The sequence below is a fragment of the Aythya ferina genome (assembly GCF_964211825.1).
Source record: "Aythya ferina genome assembly, chromosome: 4".
NCBI classification, from domain to species: domain Eukaryota; kingdom Metazoa; phylum Chordata; class Aves; order Anseriformes; family Anatidae; genus Aythya; species Aythya ferina.
The window spans coordinates 33,990,152-34,014,274 of NC_140300.1; the positions used below are offsets into that span (position 1 = coordinate 33,990,152).

General features: G+C 41.7%; 1 protein-coding gene across 5 annotated transcripts in view; it reads left to right on the top strand.

The window, feature by feature from the left end:
* The window catches only part of AFG2A (AFG2 AAA ATPase homolog A), a 189,830-nt gene that overhangs the window by 300 nt on the left and 165,407 nt on the right, over positions 1-24,123 (top strand). For all 5 annotated transcript variants that reach the window (XR_014692649.1, XR_014692650.1, XM_084518088.1 and 2 more), the window contains exons 2-9: positions 77-201; positions 800-957; positions 4,567-4,625; positions 5,679-6,308; positions 8,834-8,963; positions 9,636-9,692; positions 10,561-10,684; positions 11,991-12,246. Coding sequence is in view for 3 of the 5 variants with exons in the window: in XM_084518088.1 (XP_084374214.1) it covers positions 77-201; positions 800-957; positions 4,567-4,625; positions 5,679-6,308; positions 8,834-8,963; positions 9,636-9,692; positions 10,561-10,684; positions 11,991-12,246 (1,539 nt within the window). In the remaining 2 variants the exon portion in view is untranslated. The remainder of the gene's footprint in view (positions 1-76; positions 202-799; positions 958-4,566; positions 4,626-5,678; positions 6,309-8,833; positions 8,964-9,635; positions 9,693-10,560; positions 10,685-11,990; positions 12,247-24,123) is intronic.

Here is a 24,123-nt window from a genome sequence, read left to right on the forward strand (position 1 = left end):
GTGGTGTGGCTGCAGGGGGTGCGGGGGGGTGCGGAGTGGAGCGGTGCGGAGCGGTGACTTCTCCGGGGGCTTGCAGGGGACGACAAGGTGCCGAGGATGCTGCGGGCGGGCCTGGCGCAGCTGTCGCTGAGCAGCATGAAGTCGGCAGGGGCATGCATCGGCCGCCCCGTCCTGCTCAGCGCCGCCGAGGGGAGGCAGGAGGTGAGTGAGCCCCGAGCTGCGCGGCCGCGGTCCTTGCACGCAGCCAGCCCCACAGCCCTGCGGGTCAGCCCGCACCTCGGTCCACCAGGCGTGGACACACACAGCCAACGGGCTCCTCCACCTCTCTGGTGGTGTGGGGCCCCGTTTCCTCGCAGTACTGGCAAAAAAACCTATGCTACTTACACTGCAAGTAGGTTAGAAGTTGTCTGTGTGAAGGCATATGTTGCTTACACCAACACATACATCTTTATTGTGAAAAATGAAGGCAGACCTTACTTTTTTTTATTAGTATGTGCCACTTCCTACCCTGTATTATGTCTGCTTTTGTGTCATCTGCAGGATGGCTGTGAAGCTCACATGGAATTTTTGTGTCTCCTTTATAGGCAAAATACAATCGCTTCCTTTTAGAAAGCTATCTTCAGAAAAATAATTAGGAAAGTACTTGCTAGTATCTTATCTCTCCATAGAACCACAGCCTAATCCTCCTCCTTCCTCAGCCCATGTTATTGTTAAACAAGCATTAACCTTAACTGGAGGACTGAAAACTGTGGGTAAATATCTCTGAATTGACAGCTGTTTGCTTTGAAACCCATCCTAGGTCTGCACCGCTTGGCCCACCACTGGCTTTCCAGGTGGGAAGGTTGGACTGAGCGAAACCACGCAGAAGAGCCTGAAAGTAAAGCTGGGTGATGCCGTCACTGTGCAGCCTGTGACCGGGGCAGTCATCCAGGCAGAAGAGGTTGATGTGAAGTTGAGGTATGGAACTTGTCACGGCACACTGATGTACCTACCATGGGGTATCCGCTTTACACTGAAGTCTTAGAAGACACCGCTTTTCTCTCTTGCTTTGATGGAGTTAGTATGCATACAAAGTCAAATATCCCTTAATCCTTCAATCATCTGTACTGCGGTTTAAGAACTGGGTGCTGATACCTCCTCTGTGGGCTGAAGAGTGGCTCAGCTGCTGTACAGAATCTCATCTGAGTGGTAGAGATATTGTGAGACTGTAATGCCAACAAGACCACTAGTCTCAAGAAGTTCTTCATTTTATGTTAAATTAACTAACAGTGATGTTAGCCTAGCACTTCCTGAAGTAGAGATCTGGCTTTTGGCAGGTGTGTATAACTGTGCGATCAAGGCAGATTCTTTATACTTGTAAGTCACCTGTAAAGGATGAGGATGATGCCACGTTAGAAAGGGACAGAAGGAACCTGTGTTGTGGCTGTTGTCATTAGGAAGTATGCTGCTAACTGCTATCTGAAAAGCTCTTGATGACGAGTCCTGTCACAGTTAAGACAATTTACTGGCTGACAGGTTGGGGAGAGCCCTCAAAACGTCACCACTGTATGTGTGTGGCTTCTGTTTACTGGAATGTTTTTTTTAGGATTGGAAACTCTCACAAATGTTTTTTGTTCTTTTTTTTTTTTCCTTCAAATTCATCAACAATAGCAGAAGGTGCAAATTAAAACTGTCTTGAAATCACAGAGGCTCTGAAATATTAGCAGTTTATTATTCTGATGAGTGACTTCATTGCTTTGTCGTTCTCGTAATATTCCACAGATCAGCATTTGGGTCAATGCTGAATTTGGTTGCAGTTATTTCCTGACTAAAAACATTTTGTAATTACTTCTGAAAGTTATCGACACCTCTGATTTCTATAAATTAACTTCCCTTCCTTTTCAAACCTCCGTTGTTGAATGTGGTGTTGTCTTTCCCCATTTTAAAGGGGAGATGCTGTTTTCCAGCAGGTTGATTCAGAAGTGTTGGTGAGGCAGCCTTGCTTTCATTGGTAATATTTAAAATTTAAGCCTAGCTTAAATTATACTTCTAGTGGTTAACATGGCTCCAGATTGTATCCTAACTCCATGTAATCAGCATGGTTTACCCTCCATGCCTCCCTTCTCACTGGAAAATGAAAGAAAGATGCGATTTCAGCTTTTTGTTATGGCTAGTTTAGTCCTATAGGAAGCTTGATTATTATTACTTAGTGGTTGGAAACACTCAGGTCATTTAAAAAAAACAAACTAATAGCTGTGTTAAATAATAATACTAACCTAGATATATGTTGCCATATTACTATGTAAGGCAACCCTTCTTTAAAGCTGTGACTTTTACCGAAATATACGAGCTGGCAGCATATATAAGCACAATATAAGAAGGACATAAAACTGTCAGAGAGTGCCCAAAGGAGGTCTACAAAGATGGTGAAGGGCCTGGAGGGGAAGGTGTGTAAGGAGCAGCTGAGGTCCCTTGGTTTGTTCAGCCCCGAGCAGAGCAGGCTGAGGGGAGGCCTCATGGTGGCCTGCAGCTCCCTCACGAGGGGAGCGGAGGGGCAGGCGCTGAGCTCTGCTCTCTGGGGACAGTGACAGGACCTGAGGGAACGGCATGGAGCTAGGACAGGGAAGGGTCAGGCTGGGGGTTAGGGAAAGGGTCTGCACCCAGAGGGTGGTCGAGCACTGGGACAGGCTCCCAGGGATGTGGTCACAGCATCAAGCCTGCCAGAGTTCAAGAAGCCTTTGGGCAACTCTCTCAGGCATAGGGTTTGTTTTTTGGGTGGTCCTTTGTGGAGTCAGGAGTTGGATTCAATGGTCCCTGAGGGTCCCTTCCAGCTCAGGATGTTCTATGATTCTGTGATAAGCTACAGATGAAGTCAGAGGAATTATATGTAACTTCTGAAATAGTTATGGTTACTGTGTACATTTTTTTGGAAACTGTTTCAAAAACAGAGCTTTCCTTTCAGGCAGGATTTTGTGTCAAGAGTCGGGCTCCTGGAATTGTTATATGTAGTGTACCTTCAGGTTAAAAGTCATATAAATGGCTTTTTTCTCCTAGATATAGTCAAGGAGAGAAAACATTGAAACAGGAAATTGTCTGCTAATTTACCTGAAACTATTGTAGTAAATTATAGTGAATTAATTGTCTTAAGTTAATAGTAAATCAACAAACTTCCTATCAGATAAGAACATTAATTATTAAAAGAATAAATGGAAATGCCATTATTCCAGTGTTTCCTAATTTTCTAGACACTTCACAGGTCTAATTTATTCTCTGAAAACTACTATCTCTGGGGATTTGCTTGCATGCATAATTCAGCTCTATTTTCCAAATCAGTAATCAACCCCCTACCTCAGACCTTAACAATGTAATTTTGTGTGTGTGTTTATTTGCCAGGAATTGCTGTGTTTTTATTGAGAGCTCTCCTGTAAATTAGCATAATATCCTGCTTTCCCTCAAATCATTAAAGTTGAGAAATTAATGTTTATTTCTAGGTTTAGAGCTCCCTCTCTTGATCATAATTTTATTTGCAGCTGCTCTAAATGCCTTTGATGATGCTGTTCACCTCTCTGTGTAATGCTTTTCATGACACGTATCAAAGAGCTTACGGAGGCTGAGGGACACCCATCTGCAGAATGGGCCTTGTGAAACCTTCATTTTCTTGTGAAAACAGAAGGGCTGATGTGTGAGGGGCTTACAGGTTGTCTGAGTGGGATAAGTGCTAATGAATTATAAAGATGGTTTAATGGCTTTAATAAAAGGTAAAGCTGACGATGAAACAGGATAAAGATTGTATGGACAAACTGTCATGAAAAAGAGATTAAATCATCACATGTGATGTTGCAGCCTATCTGAGGAGCAGGGAGAGTTAATGACATCTGTGCTCTTCCTGAGTCATGTATGTGATGTAAAATGTGTCAACATAAACGCCAGTGAAAGCAATTCATGAGAGGCAGCTTTTACTCTTCATTTGCTTTGGATTAAGAATACAAATGCTCAGCCATGTGTTAAATCCCAGCGATGAGTCTGTGTTTCAGAAAATGCTGTATGCCTGGCCAGGGCTGGCTCGGGAAGGGGCTTAAGATCTCCTGAGTCACTTAAGCTTCGTTAAATAGAAGACTAGAAAATGCATTGTGGAGAAAACTAGTGTAGTATTAACAGTGGATGTGCAGTGTTTAAAAGACATGCACAGTATTACAGATGTTCAAGGTGCCAGTTTAATCTGTAGATGATACGTATGTGTATTTGCGGGGGTGAAAGAGACCTTTCTGGTCTGTAAATGTAGCAGTGGCCATTCTGTGCAGTGAGATGAGAAGCCTGTATTCTGTATTAGTAAATATAGCTAACTATATTGTTTATTACAGCATTTTATATGGGGAAAAAATGAAATAAGTTAAATACGTACGCTGCTTCTTTAGCTGTGTGACTTTATGTTATGAGCCAAAGACTAAATAGTATCATGAAAAGTAGGTGGTTTTTTATCATCCAGGTGCCTCAGTGATACTGACTTTTATTTTATTTGTAATTAACTATTATTTGTAATAGTTATTGATTGGAAATTTATTTTTTTCCTTTTTCTTCCAATCACAGGGACAAAGATGCCTGCATTAAAGCTGAGGAAATGTCTGTCTGTCTGCTGAGAAACCTAGGTATAAATTTTATTGCATTTCGTTTGACTGTTTAAATTTGTAGTGTAAGGTCAGGTTTTGTCTGCTCACACTTCTCTCAGGGATCTGTTGTCTTTTGACCAAATCATTTCACTATGCTATAAATATCTAACTTGCCTTAATCCTGTTTGTTTATTCAATGTAGCTATTGCAGTTTCCAGTTAGTTGTTCAGCTATTGTTGTTGGCCTTCTGGCTGATACTGCGGTGCACTTCAGAATTTACTTGTTTTGTGAAGAACAAGAGTACAATGTTATGCATTAAAAACAACATAAAGCATAAGTATTAGCACAAAATCCCATACTCTGAATCTTTTCTACATTGGTAGTAAATAACCAAAATTGTTCTTCCTTGTGTGGTAGATATGTGTAAGGAAAAAAAAATAAAACAAGGTAAGTTTTGTTTTATTTCACGGTTTTGTTACTGAGAGGTGTAGTTTTTCTTCTCAATGGTAATCTCCTGGTTCAGGAATGAATAACACTGTTGGCAAACTAAGAAATAGTAAACATGAACTGGAACATGAACTCCAAATTCATGAGTTTGGCTGTAAATAATAGATCTTGTGTACGTTTTTGCTTTTGGTTTCTTTTTTTTTTTTTTCGTGCCTGTAGGTTGCATTGAGTAGATCCCATTTCCAAATCTATCTATGTCAACACAAAGGCTAAAACCTTCCCCTTTTTAGGGCAAGACTAGGGATAACCATGCAATATTGTGAACCTACGAGGCACACGGCAAATATAAAATTTTTACTTCTTACAGCACTAATTCCCTAATCTCACTTTATATGAGAGTTCAAAAAACTCCAAGTAATGATGAGCTTAGTAGTGAGTTTATGTATGATGACAAATGTTTATCCAGTGCAGTCTGCTTGTGTATGGAGGGATCATTTAAATTACCTGAAATTACCATTAAATTACCTAACTACCTTCTGTTGGGTTAATTTATAGTAATAAGGCTTACTGAGAAGGAAGTGTTCTGATGTCTTAAAGTTATTGCTGCCAAAATAGATTGAAATTTCTTTTTTTTTTTTATCATAGATGGAAAAGTTGTTTTACCAGGAAACCTCCTGGCTTTCTCTTTCTATGGCAAACTTTGTAACATCGTGGTGATGAGAGTGAAAGGAACTGACGGTGCAGAGCTGACCGCACCGGCCACCTCCAGCGAAACGCAGGACCCAGACCTGGAGAAATCTGACCTGGAGGCGAGCACGCTGGATTTGTCCTTACAGCTCAGCGGGCTGGATCTGGATGATAACCCTGAGGCTGCAGCTGTGAGCACACCAAGCAAGTGCATGGACCCAGCCTCACCAGTTCCCCCCAGCTCTGCCCTGGCAGCTGTCAGGCACGGCTCTACTGAGGGAACCCCGACCTGCAGCCCCGGGGTCGGTGCAGACCTGCCCTATGGCTCACAGCCAGCTGGGGCAGAAGGCAGGGAGGGACTCCTGCTGCCCGGCAAGGCAGGAGCAGCAAGCAGCACAGACAGTTTTTATTACATTTCTTCGAAAACTAGAATCCAGTTTGTTGAAACCAGGACCGGCACAGCAGATGACAGTGACTGTGAATCCCGCGTTACCTATGATATGATAGGAGGTTTAAGCAGCCAGCTCAGAACTATTAGAGAAACAGTTGAACTGCCTATGAAGCAAGCTGAACTGTTCAAGAGTTACGGTATGATGCCTAAGAGTTGGCTTTCTTCATTTGATACTTTTTTTTTTTTCCTTTAATGTGACTTCTTTTTTAACCAAGTTATTCTTCCAGAAATATGGATTTTATGTAATGCTACTTCGGTACACTTGTGTGTCCAAACAATGTCAAACTGTTTAATAGTTTAAACTGTATGGATGTAATGGAGATGTAATTATTAGCTTTGTGAATAAGCTTTCAGTAGGAAAGAAATATGTATCTCCAGGAAAACTCAGGTATGCATCAGCAGAATTTATAGCAAACAGCAAAGAGTTTTATACTTGGACGTTTGAAAGGTGCACATGTTTCTTGTGACTTCATAAGACTTTTTTTTTGGCAGAGTCAACTGATGAAGTATTTTTGAAGTTGATAAAAATTAGGACAGATTAATTCTTCTGCTGTCTTTATCCCTGTCTGTTGTAGGGTTCCTGTAAAATATTACGGAAGTATTCGAGTCTGTTAACCCAAACTGCTCTCTGTGTTTAGTATGGAATTACAGGGTTGAAAAATTAACGTGATTACTGCTGCCATATTTTAAATTATATCTAACATATATATGAACTGAGAGGACTTTTGTGACAAAGATAAAACTGTACTGTGTATTTATTACAAACGGATACGCACATAAAGCGGGCACGTCTGCTCACTGTACTTGTCTCGGTGTGCATTGCTGTGAGACAGGGCTCTTGCCTATAAATATTTCTTTCTTATCGTGGCTTTGAGGCTTTTTATTTCTCTGCCTCCACTCTTCCCACACGCACCCGTTAAAGAGGAGGTGACAGCCGTGACCACGGAGACCACGTCTGTAAGGCACGGGTGGTTCTTTCAGTGTGCGTGGTGTGGGCATGGCCCGGGGGTGTCAGCGGGGCGGTGTGAGGAGACTTCAGCCCCATGTGGTCCAGCTCCACTTTGACCTCCAGCCCACTGTGTGTTTCTGTGCTGGCAGACGCCTTGCTTCAGCATTAGCATTCTTCACCCTTTGTCCTAAAAGGGCTTGATCAGATTTTCTGCTAATAACCTGGGAGAAGGTGATGCTTCCTTGCCAGCTAAGCTTTTGGTAGCCACCCACATGCCGTGAGCCCTTGCCTGCCTGCTGATGAGGCAGCGAGGATGTCACTGGAGGCAAAACCTTTGGTTCAGCAGCTTCATTTCTTGCCAGCACCAGACACACCACACGAGGGAGCAGCACATGCTGTAATGGGCTGTTAGGAAGTAACCTGTCTGTACAGACACTTTATTGCTAGCCTCTATCGATTAGCAGATACTGTTGTCCTTTCAAGTACATTAGTTCTTAAGATTCAGGCTTCCTGTCCTCACCAGGTGACTTACCCCTGTCACCACTGTCATGTAGCATGTCCTTCAAGCATCACTCAGTTACAGCACCCAGCTGATGTTTCTTTCTCTGGTCATGCTTCAACACTGCCTTCTGTCACAGGGTCCATACTTCGTCCACAGTTTGTCTCCTCTTTTTCATAGAGTCATAGAATATCCTGAGTTGGAAGGGACCCTTAAGGATCATCAAGTCCAACTCTTGACACCGCACAGGTCTACCCAAAAGTTCAGACCATGTGACTAAGTGCACAGTCCAATCTCTTCTTAAATTCAGACAGGCTCGGTGCAGTGACCACTTCCCTGGGGAGCCTGTTCCAGTGTGCAACCACCCTCTCTGTGAAGAACCCCCTCCTGATGTTGCTTTTTATTTTTTCACTTTCTGCTTTTGGCTTTGTGCCCTTTTAATTTGCCTCTGCTGGTTTGAAATGCTTTTTCCAGCTGTTGACCTGGGATCATAATCTTACTTTTCTGCAGTTATCTGTAGTTTCTGTCCAGTTGTAACAATATCCAGGAATGCCTGGTTCTTCCACTGCCCTCTATGTTCTGTGCATGAATGTTTCTGTCTGTTTTGGTGCTCAACGTTTGCTTGTAAAGAGACAAACTCATCCTTTTAATAAGTGGATGTGTATTTTTCATCTTTTCAAAGTACTTAAGGTGTAGCTATGTACTTAAATCAAGCCTCACAGTATTTCTGAAACTTCTGGACTGTTGAAAAAAAGGGGTTTTCTGTTGGAAATTTGTAATAACAACACCGAAAGAGCCACAAGTAACTTTATTAAGTACAGTCACGAAGATTTGGTGCTTAGTCCAGTAATTTTTCAGGGGAAAAAAAAAAGCATAAAGCATGGGGAAAAATATGTTAGAAGTGAAAAAATAAAACAGTTTAAATGGCTGCATTTTAAACAAAATCGTTTGGACTTCAAAAGTATAAAACCTAGATTTGTGTCCCATCTGAGTGTCACAAATGTTTGTGCAGAGGGCTGTTCCCCCTGAAGGCATACCATTTAATCACAAGATTCTTAATATAAGAATAATGTTGGCTAGGGAAGTTAATGCTGAGTTCAAGTTCTAATCAGTGATAACGACGGGGCAGTATAATGTGCAAATGCAGCTTGTTCAGTCAGGCATTTATCACAAGTAACTTTCTTCTCTGTTTGTGTGCATGTGCTTGTCCAAAGGAATCCCTCCTCCTAGAGGAGTGCTCTTGTATGGCCCTCCAGGTACCGGGAAGACGATGATTGCCAAAGCCATTGCAAATGAGGTTGGAGCTCACGTAACTGTTATTAATGGGCCTGAAATAATAAGCAAGTAAGTTCACCCAATTTATTTTCATTAATTCTACAAATATATTAGGCCTAAATCTGTGCTGGCATCTACCCGTTGGCGATCCATCATCCTCTTTGTAGATCTGGCTCTGGGCTGTCTGTCCAAGAGTCAAAAACAAATGGGAAAAAGGGTTCTCTCAAGCAGAGGTTGTGTTTGTTTTTGCAATCAAAGAGTTTCAGTGGACTTGGCTTAGAAATTTGGGTAAGGCATGGACTAAATTAAAAAGAGGGCTAAAACTGTATTCACAGTTATGTGTTAAGTTATTTCTGCAACAAGAGGAGTGACTCGTTAAAGCGTGTTTGAAATTCAAAGGCGACAATGCACAGATTGACGACTCCAGCAAACTATTTTTGTTTCTTTAAAAATACAGATACAGAATCAGAAGATACAAGCTTTTCCCTTATTTTTTAATTTTTTCATTTTTTCACTACCTGGAAAATAGTTATATCTTTGCCTGAATCCAATTTTACCTTAATTTTTGTCTTTGTGGAAATGAAGATTCTTGTAGATTTGTATGTGCTTCATAAATGTGCTGGAGACTTTGAAAGGGTGTGCTGTGGCTTTTTGGAACAGACGAGCAGTAATTTTCCAAGTTGCCTGGAAAATACCAATTAAAAAAAAAAGTTTCTTATTAAAATATTTTAATTATTGTAGGTTTTATGGAGAATCTGAAGCAAGATTACGTCAGATATTTGCCGAAGCTTCTCTACGGTATGTTCTTTTCGCTAATTGTATTCACGCTCACTTATTTGCGGTGCTGGTTCCAGCGTTCATGTTAACGTTGGTGTTTTTAAAAGAAAAACATTTGCAAGAATCTTTGAATTGTAATTTTTTCCTGCAGCGGTTTTTAAAAGGAAATAAATGTATTTATATAGTGCTTAACTGAAAGGAAAGCAGTGAAATTCTAGCATGCCTGTTAAATGCTTTTGGACACTGCCCTGGTTCAGGGACTGTTGCAGATGGTGCCGGATTGCTCGCTCTGTATCATTAGTGCATTGTGCACTTATTTCAGCAGATGGAAGCATGAGCCAGAGTTTCACCCGGATCCAAATTTTCCTGTCTAGTTTTATTTTTGGAGAGCGGAGCAGTGCTGAGCTGAGACATGGTAGCTGGCTCTAAATGAGCGAGTGTTGGTCCTGGGTATAGCGTGCCTCTGACTCAGGGCGGCGGTCTGCCCAAAATTATTAGACCTGATCAAGGCAGCCTCCAGACTTCCAGATGGTGGTTGTTCACAATGCATTAGCAAAATGCTATCACATTTGTGGAGATGGCAAACAAAATGCTGACCTTTTACTTATGAAAGCAGTATTTTTAGTGTTGAGTCTTTGGGAGCGAGGCATAGGAAAGTGGGCTGGTCAGTGTTAAGGTGTTAGCTGTCTAATTTCTTACCTGTTGTACTTATCTCTTAGAGTAGTGCCATGTTCAAGGCTGAAACTTTCAGTTGCCTAAGGGAGTGGAACGCTTGGTAATTTTCATTGGACCTGGATGTTTCCCTTAAACTGTTTTGCATGTCTCTATCTTGATGTTTTAAATCCTCCTGAGCTACTGAAATTTTTTGTTTTTGTTTTGTTTTTCCCAGTCGCCCCTCCATTATATTTATAGATGAGTTGGATGCACTCTGTCCAAAGAGAGAAGGGGCTCAGAATGAAGTTGAAAAGAGAGTTGTTGCTTCCTTGCTGACATTAATGGACGGCATTGGCTCGGTAAGTAGTCTTACTGAGACAATTAATGCATATGGGGACTAACTGAGCAAAATAATTTTGCTTTTATAGTGCAGCCAATTTTAGATGCATCATCCAGGGAAAAGAAAATAGCCTTAGGTTAAACTTCATATAGTAATCTAATGGTTTTTTAGATGCTAGGCATAGGAAGGGAATGTTGCCTGATAACTGTGAAATTACAAAAAAAATAAAAGTAGATTTTCTTTCGTTCACTATCTTTCATTTGCCTTCTCCAACTTCTGTAGTTTTAGAGATAAAACTGAAATTTTAGTGATAGCCTATAATTGAACTAAGCCAGGGACTTTGATTGCTCTAAAATCAAAGAAGTCAAGGTACTTCTTATGATAGGCAGTCTGCATTACTGAAGGAGATGATTTTACGATTGCCATAGTAAAACCTAGGATATAAACAAAAGCCTACTGAAGAAACAGTAGATTTAATTGACATTAGTGCATTATGAATTAAGGCCATAAAGTTTGCCAATCTCTCATCTATTATTTTCTGATTATTGGCACGAAGGATTAAAGAATTCTGTCCACGGTATGAAAAAGCGGTCTCTGCTGTTTATTTAATCTGCAAATTTCTTGCTGTTTTCCTGCACACTTATTTTTTGCTGACCAGTGTGGGATTGTTCACAGTCAGAAAATATTTTCTGATGGCCAAGACTGGTGGGCGTTCTCCATGGAGAAGTACTTCATTCTCAAAACCAGACTGGCACTGCAAGCCACCCACCTGCTTTTGCCTCACTTTAACAGTGAAAAAGCAGAGCTTGAGGAAATTGGTTAGGATTTTTGACCTTGCTTTTCCTGCTGAGCCTACAGGAGGTTCTAAAACCTGCTGTCTCTGATGGTTTTTATACCTTAAATTATTTGCTTCCCAGCCTTGCTTGTTCAAGGCCTGTTGATACCTTTCTGATCTTGTGCCAGCACTGCCTTTTTGCTTAAATGCTTCATTTTTTTTTTTTTTTTTACTTCAGTGCTTACTGTTCTGATATAGGAAAGCAAGTTCTTGGAAATTAGTGTGATACAATGGGATGAGGGCATCTTAGGGTAAAGCTTCTCTTGTGTTATTTGTGTGTACCTAAAACCTAAGGTAGTGCTGGATTGTGGACATAGGTTGGGTGGGATCACTTGTGGGTTGTATATTGGGAAATGTTTGCTTTGTTCCTTGAGATCTAGCATCAAGGTTTAATGTGCGTGGTAGTAGTGAAAAGTAAGCAAGAAATATGCTTATAAGCTACATGACTATTAATTTAGTTTAATTATTTTGTGTTATTTGATGTGTTCAGGAGGGCAGCGAAGGGCAGCTTGTGGTACTTGGAGCCACTAATCGTCCCCATGCTCTGGATGCGGCACTGCGCAGACCTGGCCGTTTTGATAAAGAAATAGAAATTGGCATTCCTAATGCCCAGGACCGTCTGGACATACTCCAAAAGATTCTGAAGAAAGTTCCCCATTCGCTCACAGCTGCAGAGCTGGTGCAACTGGCTGATAGCACGCATGGCTACGTGGGTGCAGACTTAGCAGCCTTGTGCAAGGAAGCAGGTAAGGGTCTGTGTATCTTATTCAGGATCTTGCTTCATTGTTAGTCTTTTTCTTTTGTTTAAAAAATAAAAATTCACAGCCTACTGATGGCTTTTAAAGGGATGAGACCTGATAATTTTTGTGTTGAAGGAAACATAGCCAAGCACAGAGCATGAAGAAAACCAGCTGCTCCTGGTCAGACCAGGAAAACACTTCTGAGTATTCATCAATTTTAAAAATAAATGTTAATAATAGTAGGGATTCCCATGTGCCATCCCTAGCACACCGGCTAGCTAGCTGTGTCTCAGTTTACCAAAGTTTTTCTGCTTGGACTCCAGCCTCCCCCTTCTGTATGAAAGTCCCAAGCGTCTCAGGCTGGACAGCTTGTCCTGCAGATCCTGATCACCAGGATGCAGAAGCGATGAGCCTGCGTGGTTGCTTCTGTATTTTGTGTCATTTACCTACAGACAAGGAGCTTGTGAGTGGCATTGTGGGACTGTGTGCGCTGGGTGAGGTTGGGCAGTGGAGCTGGGGCATGCAGCCTGTGCTGGGGGCTGGAAAGCCTCCTGTGGCCTCCGGTGCAGGCACAGCTCTGGAGAGTTGTCCACGCATCACGCAGCAAGGGTTCACTATGTTCCAGGCAACACTTAAGCACAAGTTCTCTTCTGTTTTCACTGGATGAAACACTAAAAGTGCGCTCTATCAATTCTTACATTTTGCTAGAGTGCGTCGGCATGGTTTAAGTGACCTTAAATCTGCCCATGAGGAGCTGCTTAAAGCGGTCTAGTCAAAATATGACTCTTCAGTTCTGCTTACGCATATTTGCTCCCTTGTAGTTGGCAAATATGTATTTGCAGTATGTGCTGGTTACTTTTATTTCCTTTGGCACCCAGACAGCTTCCTCTGGCAGTGGCACAATGCTCAGTTAATTCTTGCATCAGAATTAACTATTAAGCTGATGGAAGTTTTATTAGGGCTGATGGCACCTGGAACGGCAAGGCTTTTGCTTGCCAGTTTACAGAATTTTTAAGGGATAGTCCTCAAATATGAATTTTTGGCTTTCTGTATGGATCAAGAGGAAAAAAATTGTATGGACTGAGAGCATTATTTTTATAGCATTCTTCTGCTGCTTAGGGTTGTGTTTTAAGCTCTGCTTTAAGATACCAAACATCCTTTTAAAAACAAATATATACAAACAACAACAGAGCAGACTCCTTTTTTGTTTTCCTCCCTCTGCTTTTGGGAGTCTGTCAGTCCGCCTGTGTCACAGTCCTGACATAGCAAACCCTTAGCTCATGTAACGTAAAAATGTGAGTGAAAATGTTGTGGCTTGAATTCCAAACACAATCCAGCCTAGGTTCTGCTTGTGCATGCACACGTTGATTCTGGACACTTCATATGGGCTGCAAATAGGTGATATTTACGCACTTCATGAGGGCTTTTTAGACAATAAATTCTGAATGTTGTGTAAATTGAATGTTATGTCTTTTCTCAACTCTGTATAGATCCAAAAGCTCTGGCATATACTGGTGCAGGACACACTGTCATTTGGGAGCTTTGCATCCAAAGTCAGTGCTTGGAACGAGGGAACAAGGATGTCTCCTTTTTATTAGTCTTTCCTGAAGTCAGAGTCTGTGCTGTTACATTTCCTTGTCATTTGCTAACTTGGAGTGACCTCTGCTGGGGAGAACACAGTCCAGCTGCTTTAATTCTTTGCAGCCGACGTGTATTTTTTCCTTTTCAAAAAACTGCATAAGCATGATTTGGAAGCATTACACACACTGAATTTAAATTGCTTTGTGGTTAAGGAATGTTCTTAGTAGGGTTTTTTCTTCCCCATTTAAGCTCTCGAAATCTATTTTTTTTATATTAAATTTTCAACACCTTGTAAAATATTACTACTTTCACTGGAGTTAAACTTAGGAAAGACTAGCTTTTATGAAGCAATATTTCTCCTTAGCAGTGCAGGGTTATTCCATATGGCAAGTTTTCCAGTGTTTTGTCTAGTCTTGTTTGTTGTTGTGAGCAATGGGCTTCTATTGCTTCACTAACTGTGCCGTGGGCCAAAATGGCTTGCTGTCCAGGAATGTTCTCTGATACTCATCCTAAGTTTTCCTTGTTTACTTTTATCCCATTATTTCTATTTGCATCCTTGTATAACATGTCCAGTCCCCCTCCGTAGTGTTTACACCCTTACAATATCTGTGGGCTGTTCTCATGTCCCCTACCTCCTCATTCATTACTTCGCCAAACTATAAATATTTAGCTCGTTTAATCTTTCCTCATAAATAAGTCCTTCCTGCCTTCTGAGAACTTCTGTTGATTTTCTCTGAACTCCCTCCAGTTTGTCAATAACCTTTTGGTAATGTGGTGCTCACAATTGAACGTAATATTCGTGTATATTAAAATATAAAACCTGATATAAACATATAGTTAGAACTGCTGATGCATGCTTCTGAGTAGCCAAGATGTTTAACGTTCAGGCAGTATCTGAGTTGGGTACCTTCACAAGTTTTCAAGTTAAATGTAACTTTCACTTATAATGTGCGTATAAGTACAGGTAAAACATGGAAATTAATTTAGAAGCATGAATTCTGAGTTCAGAAATACCTGTTCAGTGTTTAGCACAAGATTATTTTGCTTGCCAGTTGTATTGCAGCGTGGGTCTTTGGGAGACTCCACAGTCCCAGTTATCCCATTTGCATCTTTAGTTACTTTCTTTGGGGCTGGAAAGCCTGAAAGTTTACAAGCTAAATATGTTTATATTCTTAATACAAAGTTTAGATAACTTTTAAAGGACTCCTCCTTCCTTATCTTTATACTTCAACTCTGTTTTTTTTATACGCAATATTATATATGTTGTGTATATACTGCTTATATAAACCAAGGCTGTAGAAATTAATATGACATGGTAAATGGGAGTAATTGTAGGGCTCCGGCAGCCAAAACTTTCACTTTGGCGTCAATAGTTAGGTTTCCTAAGATACTTCATTATAAAAGCTTTTGTTTGTCTTCTATACAATTCTGAAGAACATGGATTAATGAAAAGTAAATAGCTCTTGTGGCGTTAACCATATTCCAACTGTTTTCTTGGCAGGACTCGTTTTTTCTTCCATGCAAGGAGTGCTTAGCGATACTTCTGGGGTCAGACAGGCCAGTTGTCTGTTCTGTTCAGCAGCTCAGTGCATTTTCATGGAAGTGATTAAGGAGTTTAAGGAGCTTTTAAAGTTCAGCTTGCACTGAATGCTTCTCAGCTCCTGCGTGTATGGTGTGTACAGAACTGCAGTGCCGTCTGTGCTAGAATGGGCAACGGGAGGAAAGGAGGTCAAGAAACCTGAGAATCAGCGCATTGTGCACTGGATTTTTCCAAACAGGTTACTGTGACCAGGCAGCTGTGAAATACTGAAGTCCAGATGGTCATAAGCATCAGTTAAGCACTGTTTTGATTATTTCAAATATTTGCGGATTTTTCTTTCAATACCTTCTTTGCTGCCAGAGCAGATAGAGTTCTAGCATTTTATAAAATGAAACGACAAAATTACATGAGCGTAAGAAAAAATTATGAAGAATTATGAAGCTTATGGTATTGCTGCAAGAGCTGACACCAGGGTGACAGCATCAGCTCTGTAGGTGTATCCCCACCCGAGGTGTTGCACGAGGTATATGTGTCTCTGTCTCACATGTTAAGGAAGATACTGTTTGTTGGATTTACAAATAACTAAGCAGTTATGATTAGCCTGTCAAAGCTAAAAGCAAAAAAAAAAGATATTTCTAACGTGGCAGGTATCACTGGCTTTGATGAAAGACTTTTCAGAATTAATATGCCTCTTCTGTGTTCAAGGTTACGTTATCTATAATGACTACCTTGGAGAAATTGTGACTTGTTGAGTTTCTCTACTGCCTGGCAATTTGCTTGTGATTTCCACCATTAGCTGCACGTTGCTTCCTCCTGTAACCTTTCAGAAAGGTTAGCAGCGTAATATGGAAAACCTGCAAATCCCTTCTCAGGTGCTGGACCATATCCTGTGGACATCAGCATGTGATGAGTTGACTCTCGAGGACTTGAGTGCCCTCTGAGGGATTCACATGCACAGAATTGTTGCCAAGAAAAGGGCTTGCGTATATGTGCAGCTGGGAGAGTCATGTTCTCAAGGCTGGAAGAGGTTTCCCGTGTCCTAAATTGGTTAGTGGGCTACCTTTTAGTGTGAACAGCTGCATTCTGAATTGTTTTATCTCAAGCAGAGTCAGTGTTCAGGAGATAGACTCTGCCCTATCTTTGCATGTAATGTCAGTGTTTGTATGCCCATGAGAGCTCACTGCTTCTGCTTTAATTAATTGGCCACACAGCCTTTTATTCATTCCCTAAAAAATTATAATGGTTTTAATTCAACAACAAAGATAAGCACTCCACTTTTTTGGAAAAACATATGAAATGTTAATTATGTAGCAGGGACATGAATGGTATAAACTGTACTGAATGTTAGAAGATGCTTAGCAACAAAGGTTTCCAAATATAGCAATTTATTATAAACTTATCCTTCTATGGCTGCCTGTAGCATTTCAAGACAGTGAATATAAATATAGCTTGATTTCTTCAAGAAGTGGGTTCAGTCATATTGTTTACAGAGAGAGGAAGTATTTGCTTTGTAACTCTTAGAATTTATCTTGAACATCCTTGTTCACTACACATAATTTCAGTGTGCTGATATAAAACACTTGGACTGTGATAAGATAGCATCATGAGGAGAGGAAGAACAAATGTCTTTGTTTAAATTGTGGTCGCTCTTGCAATAACATCGATTTGGTTCCAGTAAAGATGCTGCATTGCGACCAGTGTAACTTCCAGACTTCTGTGAAAGCAGCAGACATCCTTCTGCTTTGCCTCAAAGCTTTGCAAGTTGCCTGATTGCAATACAGGTGAAGGCATCACCTTGCTTTGCGTTCAGGATTATAATGCTTCATTTACACGAGCTGGCTGTTATCAAAAACATTACAGAACGAAGAAATTGAGCTACGCTGTTGACCAGTGTAAGTCAGCATTCCTGCTGAACTGATGTAGCCATGCTTGCATTATTTGCTATCTTAAGGTCATGATCTTGAATCCTCTGGTTCCTCTGGTTTTGAGGTCTTATTGTCCTTGATATTCACTTGGCCCTTTTATTGCCCCTGCTTTCTGGTAAATAATATGGCTATGATGAAAAACCAATATGCCATTTAATCTGAATATTGATTGTATATAGCTATTAGATCTGTAAAAATACAAATAATTCAGTAGGGTACTGTATTTTTGTTTTTGTTGGCTCTGAGATGCTTTCTGCTGCGTCTTTTATGAACCAAAAAATAAGGTCTCCAACCCACCCTGAAGACCTGTGCTACTGTTCACACACCTTAGTCCCCTTGCATTACAAATAAAAAGGAATTGAAGGGCTCATAAGTTTTTTGTTCTTCACCGTAATTGGTGGGGAAGCAAATTCCCCTGAAATCCAGGACCGTCTCCGTTAGATCGATGGTGTTTTTCTGCAGTTTAGGTAAACGGGCCACCTGCAGGAAGCGTGAGCCCTCGAGGCCCAGCCCCTGGCTGCCCCCTCCATCAGACAAACTTTGAATTCACTCCGTGGCTTCTCGGCCTCATAAGGCAAAGTTGAGCCCTTTGTTCAGCTCAGCCATGGTCTTGGTGAAGCGGCCTGGTGTGAGGGCAGCATGAAGCTGTATCCTTTCTCTAAGACTCGAAGCTTGAGCCTTTCCCAAGACAATTTGGGCCAGAGTTCTGCCAGGCGTGTGCTATAAATGTAAATATTTTCCTTGGATTATATTCCGAAGCATAGGAATTTGGACCCAAGACACTGTTGAAAGTGTAGACTTGGATAAGGGCACTGGATGGCCGAGGCAATGGGATTGTTTGTTTTGCAGGGTATTTTGGGGGTTGTTTTGAAATCAACTGGTCACTGTTACAGATCATGAAGGCAAAGCACTGCCTGACATGCACAGAAAACACCACGTATACTTTGTTTTTTTGGAAGTTTGGAAAAAGGTTGAGATTGAGCTGTTGCAAGCTACCTGCTATTGCATTCTCTGACTGAATCCTGATTCCCATGGGCCATTCAAAATGATGTGGGGAAGGGCCTTTTGCTTTTTTGGTATAGAGAAACATGGTTTTCATGTTTTTTTCTTTAGAAAATGCGGTTTTCTAAGCTCAAGGGGATAATAATACTTACTTTTTTCATAAGCCATCTATTTGTATTCTTAGGAAATGGAGAGATTTTTGCAGAAATGGCAGAACACTGGACTTCAAAATGCAAAAAAAAAAACAAACAAACTGGGAGAACTGGGAAAAGCCCAGGTGTGACATAGACCTAACCCTAAAAAATAGGTATTTACGCTGGAATGTCTGAGTTTTCTCACGCTGTGTTCCATCCTGCTGATTTGCAGCGTGACAAGACCGAGACAGTCAATGCCCACCTTCAGCACTCGCGAGCTTTAAGCCAGACACGGCCAGCAGGAGTGCGTGGAGCCCAGGTGGGATGTGCCCAACTCGCTCCTGCCCCTGGGGTTTCTCACTGCTCACGTATAGCCTTGTCTCTGTGAACCAACTAGCATGCATCTTTTTTCCTTTCTACTCTTGTGTTGAGTCTGGTTTTAAAGGTAACAGTGATGGTAGTAGATTTGGTCTCAATTACATTTTGACCCTGCCCGTACTAAAATCCGTGGGGGTTTGTTTTCATTGCAGTACATGGGGAGGGACCAAGCACTTTACAGAGAGGTTTGTCTCGCTCCATCTTCCTCGCACCTGGAAGGTGCCAGCTGATCTGTTCAGAGTAGATGCTCATCATCAGGTTGCGAAGGTGCAGGTTTTCTCAGTATCTGAGCCAAGAGTGCTGTTTTCCCATAGCTGGTACTAATTCAGGCAGAGAAAGAAGCATCCTGCATGTCAAGCATGGCTATACCTCGAGAACCTGTCTGTGTAGAAACGGTGCAGTAGCGGAAAAGGTTAAGGCTTTCTGACCCCCCCCTCAGGCTCCAGATAAAATGGTTTCTAGGAATATATAATGGCAAACTTAGGGCTTGAGAGCAGTCTTAGTTCTTTTTATAGTTAATAAAGATCATAAAAGATTCTCTGGTAAAATGAAAGTCAAGTTGTAGGTCTCTGTTAGTCCTGCAGGAGTAAAACCGGTGACCCGTAGGTATGTGTCTGCTGAATAGATGCTGCTCTTGGGATGCAGAACTTGAGTATTTGTAAGGGCAGCTTTCGCTGGTTTCCCCCCTTTGACTCCCAGCTGTATCCTGGCCTGACAGTGATCCTTGTTACAACTGGACCAGCATGGAGGTGCTCTCTGTGGCGTCCTGCCGTTCAGGTAGGCGGGCAGGCCCTGTTTTCCTCCTTGCATGTGCAGGTCTCACCTTAGCTTAGGTGTGCTGCACGTGAGAGCGGGCCACAAACACGGGCAGTCTGGGACTCGTTACTTCCCCGCGCTGTCATTCCCTTAGGATAAATGATGTGTGCGTATCTGATCTGTGAATAAACTGTTTCCTGTATGAAAGGGGTCTTGAAAATATAGTTCCTCCTTCCTTCCTTTCCCTCCCCTGCTGCACCTCCCAGCGACTTGCAGTCAGCTCCGCAGACATGTTCCAGCGAACGCCGCAGCTCCTCACAAAGGGCTATAAATCGCGTCCGCAATCCCTACAGTAGATCAATGCTCAGGTTAGCGGAGGGAATTTGCAATGTTATGGTTACAAGGGATTTAAGGGCATTATCTTTCCTGTGCAAACAGTATATGAAAGTTCTTTGGGGATTTTACCATACAGCGCTGGCAGCTAAAGACAAATTGCAGTATGCGATTACAAGAGGAAAAAGAAAAAAGCTCTGGGTTTCTGCTCTCTGAAAAATTTCTACATGGACATACGTTTTTATGTAGAGATTAAAATCACAGGAAATATGTTTTAAAAACATACTTATAGTAGCCTTATCTTTGGGTATTTTTTCGTTCCTCAATAAGTTTATTGCTGTGTTTGAAACAAACAAAAAATAAAACAATCACCAAGCGAAAGAAAACATTCCTAAATTATAGAAGTTTCTTAGGATGCAAATGGCAGAACACACCTCAGCTAGCCATGGAGAGTGGTGGTTCCTGCAACAAGACACATGTGGTTTTTTCTTGTAATTGATCATCCGATATCATAATAAAGGACTATAAATTCCATTTATTTATGAGGTTACATGTTCAAGAATACATGCGATTTGTAATACATGATACATGAAGTTCTGTAAAAGCTTTCCTAACACAATTTGTCACATAATAAAGGAGAAGAGCTCCTTATCTTAAAATTATCAAGCACTGGAATAACTTTTGTATCCATTGCTTGTGAAGTCAGGTACACTCCTCTTAGGACTTCTAAAGTTCAAAATTGATTCTGAGTTATATGAAATGTTCATTTCTATGCATAACACTGATAAATTTTGAAGCACGGTGTCTAAAGACCTAAAAGTAGAGGAAGATGCCCCACACAGTGCCGTTAGGGAGCTGAAATCTCTGCTGTTGAGCATTCCTCTTGCAGCCAGGCAGGAGAGCATGGTGGTGGATCTGAGAGCTGTCACAGCGAGGAATGGTATGTGTCTCCAGGGCTTGGCCAGAGTAATTTGGGAGGGAAATGCCGGATTAGTCGGGAAAGAAGAAACATTTCCTCTTGTAAACAAGCTTGCATGAAAATTACAATTTTTGTGAAGCTGCTTACAAATGCTGGTGTTATGCTTCTGGTAGAGTAAGTCGAGGCAAGACAGATTTGTGGAAGAAGCGGCTGACAGGCAGTGAAAGAAGCGTGATTAATGATTTTGTTTTGTTTGCTTGATTTCCTTGTGTGTTGTGTGTATTTGGTTTAGAAACCTAAAGTATGTATGTTCATTGTTTTGGGTGGATGCTTTCTATTATTTACAGTAGGGTGTAATTATACACAGACCGACAAATGTAGCAGCGTAGTAGGGTCTATTTTTAGACCCAGGCATTTGTGATTATGATCTAATGTGCCAAGGCTTAGCAAAGCTATGAGCAGGAAAACCTTGCAGGGGAACAATGCTATCTACCTCACGCTCAGCCCGGTGCCAAAGGAGGACCAGTTGTACCAGGACAAGGCGTTCTGCTGGTCTTTCCCCTTCTGTCCACTTAATTTCCTCTGTTCTAGACAGGCAGGATGAGTTAGTGAGGTAGGGCGCACAGTTGCCGGACTAGAACAGATTGTTTATTTTCCATTGCTGGTAATCATGCATGACTTATTATGCTTGTTTCTTTCTTTTTTTTTTTTTTTGTAAACTGGGGTTTTCCATTTATGCTCTGCTGAGCATCAGCGCTGCTCACGGTTGCAGATGCTGCCTTCTGAGTGGCGTTTCAGTGACAGAGGCTGCTGGCATTCAGCGATCCCTGAAGGTCAGCTGGGTCTCGAAAGCAGCAAGCGAAGCTGAACCGTGCCGTACTCGGAGCCAGTTTGCAGTGGTACACATGCTCCAGACAACACATCCCCATGCCGAAGGAGCCGGATGGCCAAGCCAAGCCGCTCGGTGTTTTGTGGGGCAGATCAACTTGCGTTTGCTCTGTGATTCACCCCCCTTGCCTGTACGCTGCTTCTAGCAGCATATTTTGCACCCTGCCCCGCATTTCCTTACATTACACATATCTTTCAGTGTCTCTAGACAAGGATGTGTTTTCTTTCCCCTCAGGCAAGCCACTGGCTGTATCCTTCTCCTGTTAATAAGACTTTCTTCCCCCTCTGGGTAGAGGTCAGTCTGAAGTGCAGGAAAGAATGATTATGATAACAGGAGGAAACAGGAAGAATCATGCTTTCTTTTCCAATCTGTTTTTTATTATTGTTTTAATGTAAAACATTGTTTCAATTAAATGCTGACCTGTGCAATGGCGTGTGCGTGCACATGCTGAAATTAATTCAGGCTTTGTTTGGAAAGCTGTGACCTCTTTATTCCTGTTCTGGATCAGGGCTGCTGAATTGCAAACCCGCTGCCGGTGGCTGAAACTTCACTCGGGTGCTCCTGGCAGCACTGGCAGCACAATGCTCAAGAGTGGTCATCTCTTTGCACCTTTTTACTGGGGTTTGTCTCTTAATTTTTTGAAATAAATTCATTCATGTTAGGAATTGGTCATGTAGTGAGAGAAAGATAACCATGTTGTGATTACAGTTCATCAGATGGGCTTTGTGCTAAACTGGTACCTGATGGAACAGTTAGGTACAGAAATGGGGACCAGCGATCAGTTACTGGCTTTCTCTATGCCTTAACTTCATGCTATGCTATTTATTCTTTAATTTTTTTAGATGAGAGTGCCAAATGAATTGACTTCACCAAAACCAAAGCACAGGACTTGTCCCCCAGTACCTGCCTCCCCGCATGGCATTGCTGCTCTGGCTCTAGAAAAACCTATCTGCTTTGTTATCTGCTTGGATGCAAATTTTAAATCTGCAGGGATGAATCTGTGTCTTCTCGCTTTTGTTTGCTTAAAATGAACTGTTTTGGAGGAAGGAAGAAGTGGGGGAGGAAGAACCGTGAAAATTGTCTGGGTTGTTAAAATGAGTTGTATTTTATGCATGTCCTCTGGTGACCAGATTTTCATTTTCTCCTTGGCCTTGTGGAATGTTTTTATTTATATATCTTATTAGTTCTGGATGTTCTGCACAAGGGGAAACCTGAATTGCAAACTTTTTTTTTCATTATTGTATTAAGAGCCTGGGTATTGAATGCAGGTGCTCTGACTCTGTCATAATTGGCAGTTTATGGAGAGACACCAGCTGTACCGGTACACAGGGGAGATATTATATCTCTTCACACACTGTATATATTGTAGGAAATGCAGAATTCCTGTCATTGTCAGAAACTTTGTATGTCCCCATCTACCAGTGCCTCTGCAGAAAAAAGACAATAATCTGCTGCAAGTTAAAACCACATCTATTTTCAGAAACGGCTTATCCCCTTTATTGTGCTTTCATCTAGCACTAATTGGTGTTTTCTCTGGTTAAATATAGAAAAGATTTAACAAATGTTTGTCTTTTTATGGTCATGCAAGACAAACTGGTGCCGTACTAACCGCCCCAGTTTTTTGTAACACACGTCAGGCTGTGTACTACATGTCTGCGTGTCTGCATGCCTGCGTATAGGATTATAGTCATCACGCATTAATATATCACACATTTCACAGCTCCAAGTCATAGAGCAGGGTTGGAAATAGCAGCAATACAACTCCAAATGACATTAGACCTTAAAAGGCATAATTATACAGTGGGAGAAACATGGTGCTTCTGGGCATCTTGCACAGCGGGGGTTGTGGCTGCTTGGTCTGAGAGCATGGGGCTTGCGGGTGGCACTGCTGGGGCTGCTGTGGGGTGAGTGGGGGTTGCCTCTGCAGGGTGTGAAGGACTGGATTTTAGGGACAAGCTAGGAACTAGTGTTAAGATTCATAAGTGGCGTGTGTCAGTGGTTTGGCCAAATGAAAGAGAAGGTCAAAGCTATGCCTGTGTATGTCTGGAAGGTGCACTGATGGCTGGAAAGGAAAGAAGAGCCATTCAGAATTGCAGAGGTATAGAAAAGATGGATTGTTTGTTGCATATCAAGAAAAATAATGGTATTTGGCATCCTATCAGGTAGCAAAACAGGATCCCAATCAAAGTAACAGATATCACTTTGGTTGCATTATTTTTTAAGAGCAGCGAAGGGAGGGGAAAAGAAGTCCTAATAAATAGAGGAATGGACATGTTTATGGGTATCTTGCAAGTGTTAAATCAATACTTGTCTCAAATACTCATTACGCTTCTTCCTAATTTGTCATTTAAAAATGTGTTTGGATCAGTGTATGGCCATGTGCAGGTTTTGTCCTGTTAGCTTCATCTCAGGAACACGGGGATAGG